Below are 16,769 nucleotides of genomic sequence, written 5' to 3'. Positions count from 1 at the left end.
TTGCCCACACACACCCATAAATTTTTCCCGGGAGTTTTCTTTCAGATGTCTTATGTTGCTCATATCTGCTTCTGTCATTGTCCACATTTCTGACCCATATGTAACAACTGGTCATACAGGGAAATAATATAGTCTTAACTTGGTTGCTCTTGTAATTTGAGAATTATTAAATACCTTTAAGTTTACATAACAGGCTTTATTTTCTGTTTGTATCCTTTCTTTAACACAGTGTTTTTCAACCTTTTTTAGTACGCAACCCCTTTCCAAGTAAAAATATTCTGGCGACTCCCAGAACCATAATAAAAGTATGTCAGCGATTTCAAAGACAATGTATTTAATTTTATTTCTATTGATACTATACTGATTGAAAAACCAAATGTAATGTGAAAAGAGGTTACAGTGCTCTGCTGGCAGAGATATAATTATATTCTTTGTGACAGTACAGGCGTGGGGGGTGAGAAGGGGTCAGTGGGGGCATAGTTGCGCATTTTCGGTCACTAAAATCAGTTATAGGAGTGCGCCAGCAAGTATGGATGGGATTATTGTCTTTGCACTTCACTCTGAGTGAACATAAAATGGACAAGTTTCTTAAAAGATCTGTGCAGCCCTCCAAGTGTGGTACAAGTGGCTGTGGCAGAAGCGAATAAAAAAAAGACTTTATGATGACATATGATGACAGTTATCTTGCAACTGCTTTGTCCTGTGACCGTGACCCCCCAGGCAATTGTGACCCACAAATTGAAAAACCATATTATTAACACTGGTGAAAAGGACACCAAGGTAATAGAAGTAGCTGACAGCTTTAAAAAATGAGGGAACTTCAGCTCATATGGTTTGTTTCTGAAATGGCCATCTGCATGTACTTCTTCTTCTTCTTCTTCTTCTTTTTCTGCTTCCATTCTGTACATTTCTTTAAAGTTGTTTATATCTTTTACCATGATTGCAAACTCATCTGCATATGCACATATCTGACTGGATTTCATCATTGTTCTCCCTATCTTGTCTATTTTTTTGTGCCAGACTATGCAGTGCTAAGTTAAACAGGACTGAAGGGGGACCATCACCTTTTATACATTTATGAAATTATAATCTTCCTACACAGCAGACAAAAATATTTGACCACACATACAGTATGAGAATCAAAAAGAATTTCTGCTACCCACATATCAATTGAAATTATATGCACAGATTGTAAAGTATATGGAAGGAAAATATATAATAAATATGTAAATAGTTTAATCGTATGTTGACAACCTCTGCAGGAGTGATTTGTAGAAGGTTTTAGTATATTAGTTGATTCTTCATTTAATACCAGTTCTTGAATCTTTGTACATAGGCTTTCGCAGGGCAACTGTTGTGTATCTTCAAAGACCAGTTAATTCTGGTTCTTCTGGGATTTCTGTGACACACTCCTGTGTGTCAATCAAACCTGTGACTATTTGTTCTGCCATTCTCTGTGTATGTTCATGTTAGTCCTACTTGCCATATCTCCCATATACTTGAGCAGTCCATTTTATATTCCTACAGTTCAATACATGGCAAATAACTGCTATTAAATTAAGGTCTTGATAGTAATAGTGTTGTTTGTATCATTATCCTTATAAACTTGAAGTGGTAATGCAACATTCCATGCTTCAAATGGATTCTCCATTAACTCCTAATTGAGACCAAAAATATGTACCTAAATACAAAACTAGCTTTTCTTTTGAAAAGAGCAAGAAATTAAGCAGTGGGATTGACTACTTATTCACACCTGTTTAAACTGCAAATTTAAAGTTTTTAAATTATGCCCTACAAAAAAAGCACTTACTGAATTAATCACAGAAGAAGAGGAAGGTATAACTGGAATAAATTCTCAGCTGAAGAATTAAGCCTTGAGAAACAATACTATGGTTGAACAAACCAATTAGTGTGAGTGCTGAATAAATTTAAGCAAAATGCTTACTCCCCCACATGACACTGCCTTATTGAAGACATCTTTACTGTCAAGTGGTAGGCTTTGAATGTTTCAAGGAAGCTGAGTACTGGCAGCAGTGTAGTTACCTGCAGGGCCATACAAGCCTGACAGAGGAGCCAGACAAAATGTGTCCCACACCATTGGACAGGGAGGTCTCCCAAAGGCATAGAGAAGCCAGTCTTCATAGGGAAGTGAACCCTAAAAAAATCCATCCTCCAGGGCAGAGGATGAGAAGGGGCCAGTAACACCACACCATAAAACTGTCATATTATGGAACTACAGGAGCCATGGATAATGGATGGGATGTACAGAACACGACTTTGACAAAGGCAAAGGACAAAAGATTTGTCAGTAGTAGCTTGGCCTATGAGCAATGTTGAAACCTGGGAAAATGAAAGACATAGTTGAAGAGATCATGAAGTTTAAGTACAATATTGTGGCACTACAAGAAATGAGATTCAAAGTCAAGGACAGATATATGCCTCAGTATTCTCTGCTGTTTGTGGAGCTGAAAGAAGAGTTCAATATGAAACAGGGTTTACAATAATGAAAGGGATTAGGAGAAGTCTGTGGAATTTGAACCAATAAGCAAAAGACTCAGAATACTGAGAATAAAATGGTACTTCAGGAATATAACAATAATAACAGCATTTGTACCAACAGGAAAAGCAGAAGAAAGAATAAAAGAACAGTTTTGTGAAGTCCTTGAAAGTACGTGTGACAAAATACAAAACTATGACCTATGGCTAATTTTGGGGGACTTTAATGCAAAGGTTAGATGAAATGAATGTGGAAGAGTATTAGGGAGATACACTTTACATGAAGAGAGTAATGAGAATGAAGATATGCTATGCCAGTTTGCTGCTAGTAATAATTCATTTATCGAGAGTACCTGCATTCTACACAGTACAATTGACCTTGGAACATGGGAGTCTAGTGTAGGTGGAGTAGTCAAGCAAATAGACCACATATTAGCAAAAACACAAAATGCCTCATCAGTCATAGATGTATGGAGATGCAGAGGTCCAAAATGTGATTCAGAGCACTATTTGGTAAAAGCTGTACTGAGAGAGAAGTTAAATTTAATACATGAAACTGGAATGTAAAAAAACGCAAACTGGAATACAAAAAATTGAATGATTTTGAAACTTTATAAACATATCAAATAAAAATTAAAGATGCTCTGACAACATTGAGGAAACAATAGGAAAACAAGGTAAGTGGAACAGGATCTAGGAAGTGGGGAAAGGTAGCAGAAGAAACAATTGGAATAAAGAGAAAGAAAAGAAATTAATGGTTGATGACAAATATACCCTGGCTGTAAAACATAAAAATGCAGCAAGACTGAGAATGATGAAGAGAGAAACAAGAAGAAATATGGATTTATGTAAAGAATTAAGGTCTAATGCTCATAGCATATGTAAGAAAAAGAAAAAAAGATAGGCTGGAGGCATATTTCAAGAGGTAGTAAAACTACAGCTACAGAAAGAAACAAGAAAATTTTATTGTGTAATTGTTGTAGGAAAGTTCTTGTAGAATGTAAATACTTTTCTATTAAATGAGACCACTCACTGAAAAGCAGAAGTGTTGAGTTGTTGGCAGGCACATACAAAAGAAAGAACACTTGCTAACTTTCAGAATAATCCTTTGATGAGCTAGAGTAAAATACATACACACAGTTCACAATACAAAACACACACACACACACACACACCTATGTCCTACATGGTGCCAGCTGAACTAACAATGCCAGTGTTATTTTTTGACAGAGGTAGAGGGAGAGGGAGGCAGGAGGTAGGAAGAGGGACTGATTGGGGGTGGGTGGCTAGCAGCTCAGAAGGAGGTGGCCGATTTGCCAGCTAGGAATGTAGGAGGAATGGGAGGCAGGTACATAGGCTGGCACAATTATAGTGGGTGGTGGGAAACAGCACACACTGAAGGCAACATAGGACATGGATTCGGAGGGGATGACTGAACTCTTACCTTAGTCCATTAGTCCATCTCCTTCCTCATCCCCCCCCCCCCCCCTCCACACACACACATGCCTTCCAAACTCAACAATTCTGGATGCCCAACTATAGCTGGCTATTGTGCTTCCACTGAAAGAATTGCCATTCTTGTTGACCAACATCTCCAATCACTTGATCACTTGCACAAAACCTAGCCTCCCAGATCAAATATATTACCCACTTCCTTCACTGACTTTCCACCACCCCTAACCTATTTACCTCTTGGATCACTACTCATCACTTTGATGCCAACCTCCTATACACCAACATCACTCGTGCCCCTGGCCAGCATCCTTCAGACTCCAAACCTACCACCTCATTTCTTATATACCTTACCAACTACATACTAACCCACAACTATTTTTTCTTTGAAGGGAAGGTTTACAAACAAACACATGGCACAGCAGCCATGGGCAACCTCCTATGCCAGTATGCTGTTTATGGGCCATCTACAGGAAACCTTCTCAGCCTCCCAAAAGTCCCAACCACTAGTCCGTTTTCGGTTCGTTGACGATATTTTCAAGCTCTGGATTCAGGGCCAAGGCACCCTATCCTCGTTGCTTCACAACCTCAACACTTTTCTTCCACCCACTTCACCTGGTCCTCCTCTACCTAATCTTCCACCTTTCTGGACATTCATCTCCACCTCTCTGATGGCTCCATCCACAGCTCTGTCCACATTAAACCTACTAACCACCAACAGCACCTGCATTTCTACAGTTGCCATCCTTTCCATACCAAAAAATCCTTCCTATACGGTCTAGCCACCCATGGATCAGGTGTCTGCAGTGACAAGAACTCCTTTTTCCAGTATGCTGGAGGTCTCTCAAAGGCCTTTATAGACAGGCATTAGCAACTAATGTCATTATTTTCTTTGGATCACTAGTCAGATATCACTGCTTTAGCTTTAGGTCATCAAGTGTTATGCATCAGAGTGTACCAATGTTAAGTACCAATTTATAACATACTACAGATGTTGTCCACAAACAGATTTCCTGTGCTATATCCTCAGACACCCTCAATCCTCTCACCATCCCCACAAATAAGCTACAAAGGAGTGCCCCCTCGTCACTCAGTATCACCTTGGCCTGGAACAACTGAACCATATCCTTTCCCGGGGTTTTAATTTTCTCTCATCCTGCCCTGAAATGAGGCACACCCCACCCAAGATCCTTCGCATCCCTCCTAACAAGGTGTTCCATTGTGCACCCAACCTACACAATGTCCTCGTCCATCCTAAGACAGTCCCACTCCAAACCCCAAGCCACAGGGATCATACCAAGGTGGAAGACCTACCCAATCCACCCACCCAGGACCTCCTATTCCAGTACTGTCACAGGCTTGTCCTACCCCATCAGCGGCCGGGTCACCTGTGGAAGCAACCATGCCTTACACTAACTCTGCACAGCCTTTTCTGTTGGTATGACTACAACCAGCTGTCCACCAAAAGGAATAGCCACTGCCAAACTGTCAAGAATAAAATTGACCACCAGGTAGTACAAATCCAGAACTCATCAAATGATAACTCCAAAAGCCAGCAAGTTTTCTTTCTTTCGTGTGTGCCTATTGAGAAACCAGTGCTTCTATTTTTGGTGAGTGATCTCCTTTAATCAAAAAGTATTATCATATAATTGGAAAGATGAGAAAAAATTTTCAACTAACATGAAATTCATGTAAAAATAGCACTGGTGAGATAAATAGAGATGAACAAGAAACATTGCTGAAATGGGCAGAATATTTTGAAGGTATAAGGGCAGTCAAATGAAAATGAGACAGGGGGGAAAAAGTAAGTAAAATGTTCTTTATTTCAAAATCACTTTAACTGTTTTATACATACATTCTAGTGTGAGACAATTTGGTCAGTGTCTTAAAGGAAAAATGTTTGCAGTTGCCTATGGAACCAACACTGTCTTTCTTTAGGGCTCTAAAAACATGGAAATCACACGGGGAGAGATTGGCTCTGTAAGGAGGATGTGTAAGAGCTTAATAGTGAAACATGCAGAATACTCTAAACATCATGTGAGAACAGCCACATGTTGCCAAAGTTGTTATGAATATGCTGCAAATGCGAATGCACTGTTGCTTAGGTACTCTCTGTAGCCCAATTTGAAGTAGTTTCCCAACCTGATGAAACACAAGTGTCCTGTATCAAACTGTTCATTTCGGCTTCCTCTACAGTACTGTCATACATTGTGAACAAAAGCGATGTTTGAATAACACAGAAAATAAGTAACGAAGTATTATTACAAACATTTTATCTCAGAAACCATTTGCAATAGGGCATACGTCCAAATCAAGTTTTTTGTTCAGAATCACTTATATTCGTGGAGCGAACTGCCTCTGGCCAGAACACATACAGTATATATACAGCTACAGAACATTCCAGTACAATGATGCTTGGTATTTGTGGGTACTTCTAGAATGTACTCGAACTGAATATAGAAATTAAAATTGTACAGCCCAGGTGAGTTTTGAACTCATGACCCTCCATCCAACAGTTTAGTATTATAGCCACTTCACCACAGTGCTTCTCAGCTTCTTCTGCACTAATATTATCATCCCTCAAAGCCTGTGCATTTCCTCCCGACTCACCCTGTATGAACTGAAAAACATCCATGTACCTGACGAAGATGAGTTAGTGCAAGAGCTTATGAAATTTGTTGGCCACCCTGTAATACATGAAATTCATGTACTAATAAATAATATACGGGAAAGTATTCATGTTGTCCCCTTCGAAGTAACCCCCTGAGATACAATACACTTGTGCCAATGCTTCTTCTAATCCTCGAAGCTCTTCTCATAAGCACTTTTTGGTACAGCCTTGAGTACTTCCAGAGACGCAGTTTTTATTTCCTGAATCATTGAAAGTCTTCATCCTTTTATAGGTCTCTTCAGTTTTGGGAACAGGAAAAAGTCACAGGAGGCCAAATCTGGTGAATACGGTGGCTGAGGCATGATTTTCATGTTGTTTTTGACCAAAAAAATCCCTCACAAGCAACGATGAATGAGCAGGTGCTTTGTCGTGATGCTAATTTTGCTAATTGCTTCTTGGAAACAGTGTATAACATCAAGGTAATACCCTTATTGACTGTATGACCTTGAGACAAAAATTCATGATGCGCTATACCATGGTAATTCAAAAAAACAGTGAGCAAAACTTTGATATTTTGCTCAAATTTGGTATTCTTTTTTTGGTCTTGGCTCTCCAGGATGCTTCCATTGGGACAATTGGGCTTTGGTTTCAACATTATTACAATAAACCCATGTTTCATCACCAGTTATGACCCTTTTGAGCATATCAGGATCATCACTGACATCATTCAATAGCTCCTGAGCGATGCTCATGCAATGGTTCTTCTGATCCAAATTGAGAAGTTTTGGAACAAACTTCGCTGAATATGTCTCGTGCCAAAAATTTTCAAAAAATTTCATGACACAAGCTGACCAATATGCCAATATACTCATCAACTTCTCGTGTGGTACCTTCATGATTTTGCAAAACAATTTTTTTCACAGCTTTGACATTATCATCTGTTGTTGGTGTGCTGGGGATTCCAGAGCAAGGTTTGTCATTGGCATCTTCTCAGCCATCATGGAAGAGCTTGTACCACTTGTAAACACTTTTTTTTACTTAGAGTAGACTCACCATATGCCATTGTCAACATTTCAAGTGTTTTAGAGTACTCGATTCCATTTTTCACACAAAACTTGATGCACATTCTTTGCTCGATAATTGAATGTACATTGCCCAAGCAATTTGAAAAGCCACCTTACTTTTTGACCAGCCCTCTTAAAGGCAAAAAAGTAAAAGTGAACAACAAATGTGCAAGAACTTTAACTTTACACATGGAATCATTTACGTGGTGTACAAACAGGATTAGCCCTAAAATGTGGAGACTTGAGGCACACCTTGTGATGCTGTACTCTATTTAGGATAAAAATTCACTGTATTTCAAGACAGAGTTACTCTTTGTTTTCTGTTCTGCAGGTATGATTAAGCCATTTCAGAGCATTGCACTCAGTCCCATATTTATCTAATCTATAGATAAGCATGACATGGTCACAGAGACAAAGGCAATTATAAGACTGCAGAATATATCTGCAAATGTACGCACTGTGTTCAGAGCGTTTTTCCTAATTAACATACAAAGTGCACGTGTATACATGGTCCAGATACATTAATGTGACCACTTGTCTATGTGCAACATCAATGTGCTATAACTACTCACAGATGACAGCACTAGCAGTGGACTGTATATAAAGCGATAAAGGATGACAGCCAAAAACAGTTGCAGGATAAAAATATTTATCCTGCAACTCTTTTCGGCTGTCATCCTTTATCGTGAACAATTTCAACAGTTGCTGTTGCAGCCATGTTTAAAATCTTGTATATAAAGCATGTTGAGGGGAGGCAGAAAGCAATGCAATCAGTGTCATAATGTGGAAATGGAGCAATTTACCTGACATCCAAAAGGACATCATAAATGGCTTTTGGGCCAAGGATGGAAGCATTTCCAAAATGACTAAGTTTGTAAACTTTTCATGTGCTGCCGTGGTTAAAGTACACCGTGCTTGGCAAAATGGCACTATCCAAAACTGGCATTGAGGCAACTGTGGTGCATCATGGGCCATAGATTATAGGGGTGAATGATGGCTGTGGAGATGTGTATGGGTGAATAGAAATGCAGCTATTGAGCAACTGACCTCCCACGTGAACCAAGGGGCTACCAACATTCAGCAAACATTGCTGCTTGTGGGCCTACACAGCAGACACCTAGTTCATGTACCCATGTTGCTGTTCTTTATTGACAATGAAGGCTGGAATTTGTACATCAGTACTGCAACTGGATGCCCACTCTGTGGCAACAGGTAGCATTTTCTGATGAATCACATTTTATGCTCCATCAGACAGATGGCTGTTGGCAGGTATGGTGGGAAATGTCTGACAGCAAATATCCTGCATCAATTATTGGAAGTGCCCAGGCTGGAGGTCATCCACTGGGTCATCATTCTGGAATGTACAATGGATAAACCAAGTATGCATCTAAACTTGGGGATCATGTCTATCCTACATGCAGTTCAGTTTTCACTGGCGAGATGGCACCTACCAGCAGGGCACTGCAACTTATCACACAGCTCGCAGTGTACATGCGTGGTTTAAAGAGCACCAGGATAGTTTACTGTACTCACCTGCCCACTAAGCTCCCCAGATTTAAAACCGATAGAGAATCTATGAGACCACCTCAATTGGGTTGTTTGCATCATGGATACTCAATTAAGAAATCTAGAGCTGGCCACCTCACTGAAGTCAACAAGGCTTCACATCTCTGTTGGTACCTCCCAGAATCTCAATGACTCTTCCTGCATATCTTGCAGTAGTCCACAGTGCAAAAGGTGGTTATTCAGGTTTTTGACAGATGGTCACATTAATGTGGCCAGACAATGTAATATCATTTTTACAACAAAACTTTGAATTTGGATTGTAACTACTTTCTGTTACACATTCAACAGGACTAGAGGAATAGAAATAAGACACTAGTTTTCCATGTCCTTGAGAGGTCTGACATCGGCATACTTCAACACATCAGGAAAGCATCAAAGGATTGGCTGAGTAATTGAGTTAGTGTAGGTGATGTTATGTGGTACACTGCTTTAATCACTTTAGTTTAGTGCCCACATGCAATGGTAATATTTTAGACCTTGTAGCTACAAACAGGCCTTGACCTTATTGACAATGTCAGTATTGAGACACGGATTAGTGATCATGATGTCATCATAACCATGATGGTTACTTAAGTTAATAAATCAGTCAAGAAGGCTAGGAGAATGTTTTTGTTAGAAAGAGCAGATAAGCAGTTGTCAGTGTCCCACTTAGAGAATGAGTGGGCATCATTTAGTTCCAGTATGATGGAAGTAGAGAAATTATGGGAAATATTTAAATGAATTGTAAATCACACTCTAGAGAAGTATGTGCTGAGTAACAGGATTAAAGATGAAGAAGACCCACTGTGGTTTAACAAAAGAATTTAGGAAATGCTGAGGAAGCAAAGACTGCTGCACTCTCAGTTCAAAAGAGAATGTGCAGATGAAGACAGGCAAAAGTTAGTAGAGATTCGCCCCTCTGTAAAAAGATCAATGCATGAAGTAAATAAAAACTATCATAGCAAAGGCTCCAGCCAAGTGACAGAAAATTCTGGTCTTACATAAAATAGCTAGGCGAGGCAAAGACTTCTATCCAGTCACTTGTTCTCCAGCCTGGTGTGGCAATAGAAGATACCAAAAGGAAAGCTGAAGTTTTAAATACTGCTTTTTAAGAAAACATTCACGCAGTAGGACTGTGCAAATATACCGTTGTTAGACCATTTAACAGACTCCCATATGGATGACTAGTAATAGGCATCCCTGGTATAGAGAAGCAACTGCATAAATTGAAAATATATAAGTTGCCCAATTTCATTTTACAAAGTGTAATCTATGGCATTGTCCCCTTACTTAGCATGTATTTATCACAAAATTTCTTGCCCAGTGCAAAGTCTCAAATGACTGGAAAAAAATGCAGGTGACTCCCATAGGTAAGAAGGGTAAAAGAACTTAAGCACAAAATTATCCTCAACATTGGTTTATTGCAGAATTCTTGAACATGTTCTCAGTTTGAATATAATCATGTTCCTTGAGATGCAAAAGCTTGTGTTAAAAAATCAGCACAGTTTTACAAAGCATTGCTTATGCAAAACTCAGCTTGCCATTTTTTCACACATTATTCTGTGAACTATGGATGAAGGGCAACAGGCAGATTCCATAGTTCTAGATTTCTGAAAAGCATTTAACACGGTGCCTAACTGTAGACTGTTAATAAAGAAATGAGCATACAGAATAATCCCCAGTTATGTGAGTGGCTCAAAGACTTCTTAAGTAATAGGACCCAGTACATTGTCCTTGATGGTGAGTGTTCATCTGAGATGAGGATATTATCAGTATTGCACCAGGGAAGTGTGACAGGACAGCTATTAATCTCTATATACATAAATTATGTGACAGACAGGGTGAGTAGCAATTTGCAGATGTTTTCTGATGATTCCATGGTGTATTGCTGAGTGACTGTAGGGGGATACCACATGACTTAGACAAAATTCCTAGTTGGTGTGAGGAACGGCAGCCTTATAGGTACGGCCCCCCTCCCCCCATCATCTTGGCCACACCTCTGCCTTTGCTGGTGCTCTGGTCACTGGGTGCTGTCCATCTGCCAATGTTACAGCTTCTTCTTCTGCCTGCATTAGCAGCTCTGCTTGATGATCCCACAACTTTCAGCCTCTGGCAGTGGCTCCAGTGCCCCTCCTACCAGCGGACATTCCCCTTGCCAGTTTGACCAGTCTGATGTGCCCCATGCGGCCTCCACCTTCCACACCAACGCCAAACGTCTCTCCAGAGATCCTAGCTTGGACTGCCTGTCGCCAGCCCTGTCATCTTGTGCTCTGACAGTGGGGTGTTGGGACACTCCTTGTGCTGGCCAATTTCACTGTATTATAAAGTCTCCAGCGACTGAGGGTTGCACTCCCCTTTCACCTCTCAGGCCTCCATGGATGTGGATGCTGTCTCCACACTGCAGCTGTCCACAGTTGCCCAAGGAATCAATGACACTCTGCCCCAACCCCCTCCACCCCCCAAGCGGCAGAGTTGTAGTGACCCAATTAGATTCCAAATCCGCAATTTGGGCACAGTTGTATGGTGTGCCACAGAAGTTGGAAGAAACATGCACCAGCAGAGGCCACCTCTCTTGGATGTGCATGCTGTCTCTCCGCAATGCACTCTACTAGCTGTCTGATGGCTTAAAGAGTTGGGCCCTGCCAAACTCACTGTCAAGTCACGTTTACATTTGGCCTGCACTTAGTGATCTAGTAGTGTAGCCACTGCATGGCAAGTGTCTTCTTTACAAGTTATTCTAGATGTAATAAAGTGTTGTGTCTGTTATTGTCTGTGTGTTCTTGAGGTCAGAACACTAAACACTTTGGTATTTATTTAGACTCTTCTTAAGGAATGGCAGGTTTTGCAAGTACGAAGCAAATACACTGTTATGGTAAAGTTTTGTTACAGATGATGATAGATGAAGATGTTTTTAGCCAGTGCAATTAGTTTACTGAACACAAAGCACACAGGAATAGTTGAACTCACATGAAAGAGGACAGCGACCACAGCAACGCCATTCCTGTCTTTGAGTGCCTCCTGCAAACTGGCATAGCGCTCATTCCGGTGTACCAGATGTAATTCCAGGGGCCACCTGCAATAGTAACATTAACTGTCAATGTGTGCAATTGCCTATGATCTGTGAGAGTCAGTCAGGAATTTTGTATGACTCAAACAAAACCTGGCCTGTTTCCTGAACGAGTAGCCAAATAAATTTCCAAAACAAGTTTTGAACCACTAGCGTATCTGTGAATGTGTATAGACATAGATTGAAAGAAACCAGGAAATCAAAGAATAATCCTTAAAAAAGAATTAATTAAGAACAGATTAAATAATAACTTAAAAGAAAACAATAACCAAAATAAAAGCTCTGCTGAAAAGTGCACATCTCTGGAATCAAAATCTGCTTCTGTGTAACTGTATTGTGCCATGCTATATATTTCAGCAGTCTAGGATTCTACTGCTATACATATAGTGTTCAAGACTTTGTTGCACAAACCTGACCTGCTCTTTAATGGGAGCCATCTTGAGGTTACTCAGTATGTAAGGATTTCTGTGATGATGCGGTGTGAAGTATCAGTGCTAGCAGAATAGAACTGTGGGAAAACACAAGTCCAAAAACAACACATTGGACTCACCAAAATGAACCGATAATACAATCTCCAAATGAGCAACAGAATCGACCCCAACTGTGGATCATCACAAATATAAAATAAGTAATAATAATAGAGAAGACCCGACTCTTCACGGTGAGAGATAACAATAAAACATTTCTATGATGTCAAGATGTTCGTTGACTATACCAAGTCCAACTGCAAGAGATCAGCCAGCTAGAAGAGGCATCTGGCCATGGCTGCCAGTGTGGAAGCTCTGCATACTTCCAAGCGGTGCGTCGAACTGCCTGTTGCCGGCAGTGCGCCACCCTATAAATCCCATTTGGCAGATGTATCCGCTGGAACTATTCTCACTCACATGCCTGGCATATCAAAGTAGTTCCTGGGCAAGCTGTGACCTTTGGTGAAGCTGTTCTGCAGGCTCCGTGAATGGGTATAGGTCCCTGGCTGCCATTGGTGGAGACCTGGTGTTGTGTTGTATTGTGGCCACCAGTAAATATTCGTGATGACAATGCGGACAATATAGGTTTTCCTGGTGAATATACAACCTGTGATATAGGCATCCTGTGTTGGTTGGATGTTAAGTTGGATGCCGGTGCAGTAGGCGCAGGTGCTACAATGTATGAAGTGGGCAGCCACAGCACAGTGCAAATTACTAATGGTCCAAAACATGCTAAATTAGGTTCATATGAGGAGATACTGCACAGCAATTCATTTGACTATTCGTACCTCCTATAGGAAAGTGTACACAATATAGGTGTGGTGTGCTTGTGCATTGACATCTTGAAGGACAAACCCATTGGTGAAATGTTGACAGGTTTTAGGATACTCCACAGATACTGACCTCTGTGCTGAACATGTGCAACTGTATGCCTAAGACAGGCATTGGTACTTGGACTCCCCCACATTGTTGTATGACAATCATCAAAAGTCAGACAAACTGTACACTCATTGATAAAGCGAACATGAGACCACTTATCCAGGTTCAGTTCACAGTGTTTCCTCACTTACCTTCTTTTCTGCGATGTTGTATTGTTGGGCATATGGACATGCTAAATGCCAAGCTGACTTAAATGACCTCCTGGAGATGGTCGCATATTGTCTGGGTCAAAAAGGCCTTCCAGCTTCCTCTAAACAGGCAGCGCGCAGTTTGTTGCATTATCCTCAGGGTATGAGCCATTATTTAAGGAAAGTCACTATGTTCTAAGGGTCTAAGCTTGGAATAGCCTTCAAGGCATGTTGACAGACTGAATTAACAGTGTGCATGTGCTTGCATTATCCAATTCACAATTGGAAACAAGTGCATTATAGTAAATTTCAGTGAAAACATAAGTTTCCCACCCTTAACATTAACTCCTCCCTCCATGCCACTCACACACAACACTCACAATTATCCGAACAGATGATGTTGTTGTTGTTGTTGTTGTCTTCAGTCCAGAGACTGGTTGGATGCAGCTCTCCATGCTACTCTATTCTTTGCAAGCTTCTTCATCTCTGAATAACCACTGCAAACTATTTCGTTGTTGTTTATTTGTCCAAGAATCATTTTAGTACACTGTTTGTACATGTGATATAGGACAATGGTAAACCTAGTTAATTTACGATACAGTAGTCATTTTGACTACATTGTTGACATAATCAAAATGCATAATAATATAGGTTGGTGTAGTAGATTGCTTCTACATGTGATAATAGCAGTTATTAAGTGAATGACATGATGAGCACAACATAAACTATATTATTCAACAAAGAATAGAAGCAGTGGTCAAGCAAGTAATGTTTTAACTTTATTTTAAATGTATTTAATGTTGGTTTGCATTTTAAGTAAGAAGGCAAATGGTTATATAGCATAGCTCCAGTACGATGCACTCCTGTTTCGCACAAGTTTGCATTTACTGTGTTAATGTGTAGGCTCATTTTCTGCCCAGTTTCATATGTGTGTATATCATAGTTGTGTTTGAAGAGATTTTCCTTTTTTAAGATGCTCCCTTTTGTGAAAATTAATATTTTGTATGTATATAGGCAAGGCAGCGGCAATATTTTGGGAGTTTTAAGAAGGGGTCTACAGGAATCCTTTCATTTAGCTTTTTTTATCACCCTGATAATCTTTTTCTGTATTTCAAATGTTTTTGTAGAATTTGTGGAATTCCCCCAAAAAATTATTCTGTACATAAGTAGCAACTGTATACGACAATGGTACATTGTCAGCACTGATGAGCAGCTTGTATTCTGAGTGAGGATTTTAACAGCATATGCTTGTGAATTCAGTCTCTTATTTAAATTGTTTAGGTGCACCTACCACTTCAGGTCTGCCTGAACATGAATGCCTAGCAATTTTATATGACTAACCTTTGACACATTTTTTCCTTTGATGGAGAAAATGGGGTTTGCAGGATGGAGGTTTTGCATGATGTGTTTTAACTGCCACAGTTTTTTCAGAATTTATGATAACCCTATTGGTCCTGAACCAGTACATCCTGCAGATTTTACTCATTCTGTGATTTAACTGCATATTAGTGTCATCTGCAAAGAGTAGTGTTCCATCATGTATTTTACTAACCAAGTCATTTATATACCAGAAGTAGGACAGGTCCCAGAACTGACCCTTGTGGGACTCCATACTTGATTTTTCCCCTCATAACCACAGAAACTAGAAATTTTTTGTGTTTCACTATCTTTACGTTTTATTTCTGTAATCTGCTGATGATTACTGAGGTACGATTGGAGCCACCTTTCAGACTGGCCTCTAATTCCATAATTACTTAATTTACACAAGAGAATGCCATGATCAATAACATCGAAGGCTTTAATTAATCCAGAAACATCCCAGATACAAGTTGCTTATCATCCACTGCTTTTAATAGTTCATTTAAGAAGGCAAAATTTGCTGTCTGAGTTGACTTTCCAGCTCTGAACCCATGTTCGGAGTCACTTATCAGCCTCTCTTTATTTAAGAAAACTATTATTCTTCTAAGGAACATTTCTTCCATAATTTTGCTGAAGCCTGACAATACTGAAACTGGCCTAAAATTAGCAATATCACTTTTTGCACCCTTTTATGCAAAGGTGTTACTTTTGCAGTTTTTAGATTATTAGAACACACCAGTCTCAAAATATGAATTTACTATGTTTGTAATTGGTTTCACAATAAATGTTGTGCTAACTTTGATAATAGCATCTGGTATTTCATCAACACACACTGAATATTTATTAGGTAATTCTTTTAGGTTTCTTGACAGTTCCTCAGGTGTTGCTGGATACATGAAAACTGTGTCAGGATGAATGTTTTGATCCGAGTGACTTGCTGGCTGTTTGTCAAGGCGTTTATTTATTAACTTCTGTTCTATATTAGAGAAGTAATTGCTGAAAGCGCTAGCCACATGTTTGGTGTCACTTAGTTTACTTTTATTCATAATCAGCTCTGTATTACTGTGATTAACTGGCCTGGTATCCATTTCTTTCCTTATAATTTCCCAGATTGCTTTAGTTTTATTCTTGGAATTACACAATATTATATCATTTTCTAGTTTTTTTTTGTGTTTGAAATAGCTCGTGTTAGTATTCTTTTGTATCTTTTGAAATATGTAATAAGGTCAGGATTAGTATTTTGTGTGGAGTACTCATACAGTCTCCTGTTATTTTGACATGATATCCTTATCCCTTTTGTAATCCACTTGTTTGTTTTTTGAGTGGGGTTAAAAGTAGTTATTTTCAAGGGAAAAACCATTTCAAAAAATGTTTGAATGTAGCCACACACTTATCATATTTCTCATTGATATCATTACAGTCATAGACATCTTTCCAGTTTTCACCCTTTAGGAGAGAACAAAAATATTCCACATCTTTTGTACTGAAATTCCTTACAGTGAGCTGTATTCTACTGGGAATTGAGTGTCCTGAAATATTCATAGCAAGAATTTGAGCATTGTGATCACTAAAACCCATGTTTACAACTTGTATGTTATAGGCATATTTGCAAGTATTTATCAAGATCTGATCAATAATAGA

At 39.5% G+C, this 16,769-nt stretch overlaps 1 protein-coding gene across 1 annotated transcript in view; it reads right to left on the bottom strand.

Moving 5' to 3' along the window:
- Nucleotides 1–16,769, bottom strand: part of LOC124622102 (putative carbonic anhydrase 3) — a 464,106-nt gene that overhangs the window by 36,518 nt on the left and 410,819 nt on the right. Inside the window, exon 5 of the mRNA XM_047147747.1 lies at nucleotides 12,136–12,241. Coding sequence (XP_047003703.1) covers nucleotides 12,136–12,241 — 106 coding nt within the window. The remainder of the gene's footprint in view (nucleotides 1–12,135; nucleotides 12,242–16,769) is intronic.

The sequence above is a fragment of the Schistocerca americana genome, chromosome 1 (assembly GCF_021461395.2).
Source record: "Schistocerca americana isolate TAMUIC-IGC-003095 chromosome 1, iqSchAmer2.1, whole genome shotgun sequence".
Taxonomy (NCBI): domain Eukaryota; kingdom Metazoa; phylum Arthropoda; class Insecta; order Orthoptera; family Acrididae; genus Schistocerca; species Schistocerca americana.
Note: the sequence above shows the minus strand (reverse complement) of the source record. Positions and strands in the feature narration are given on the sequence as shown.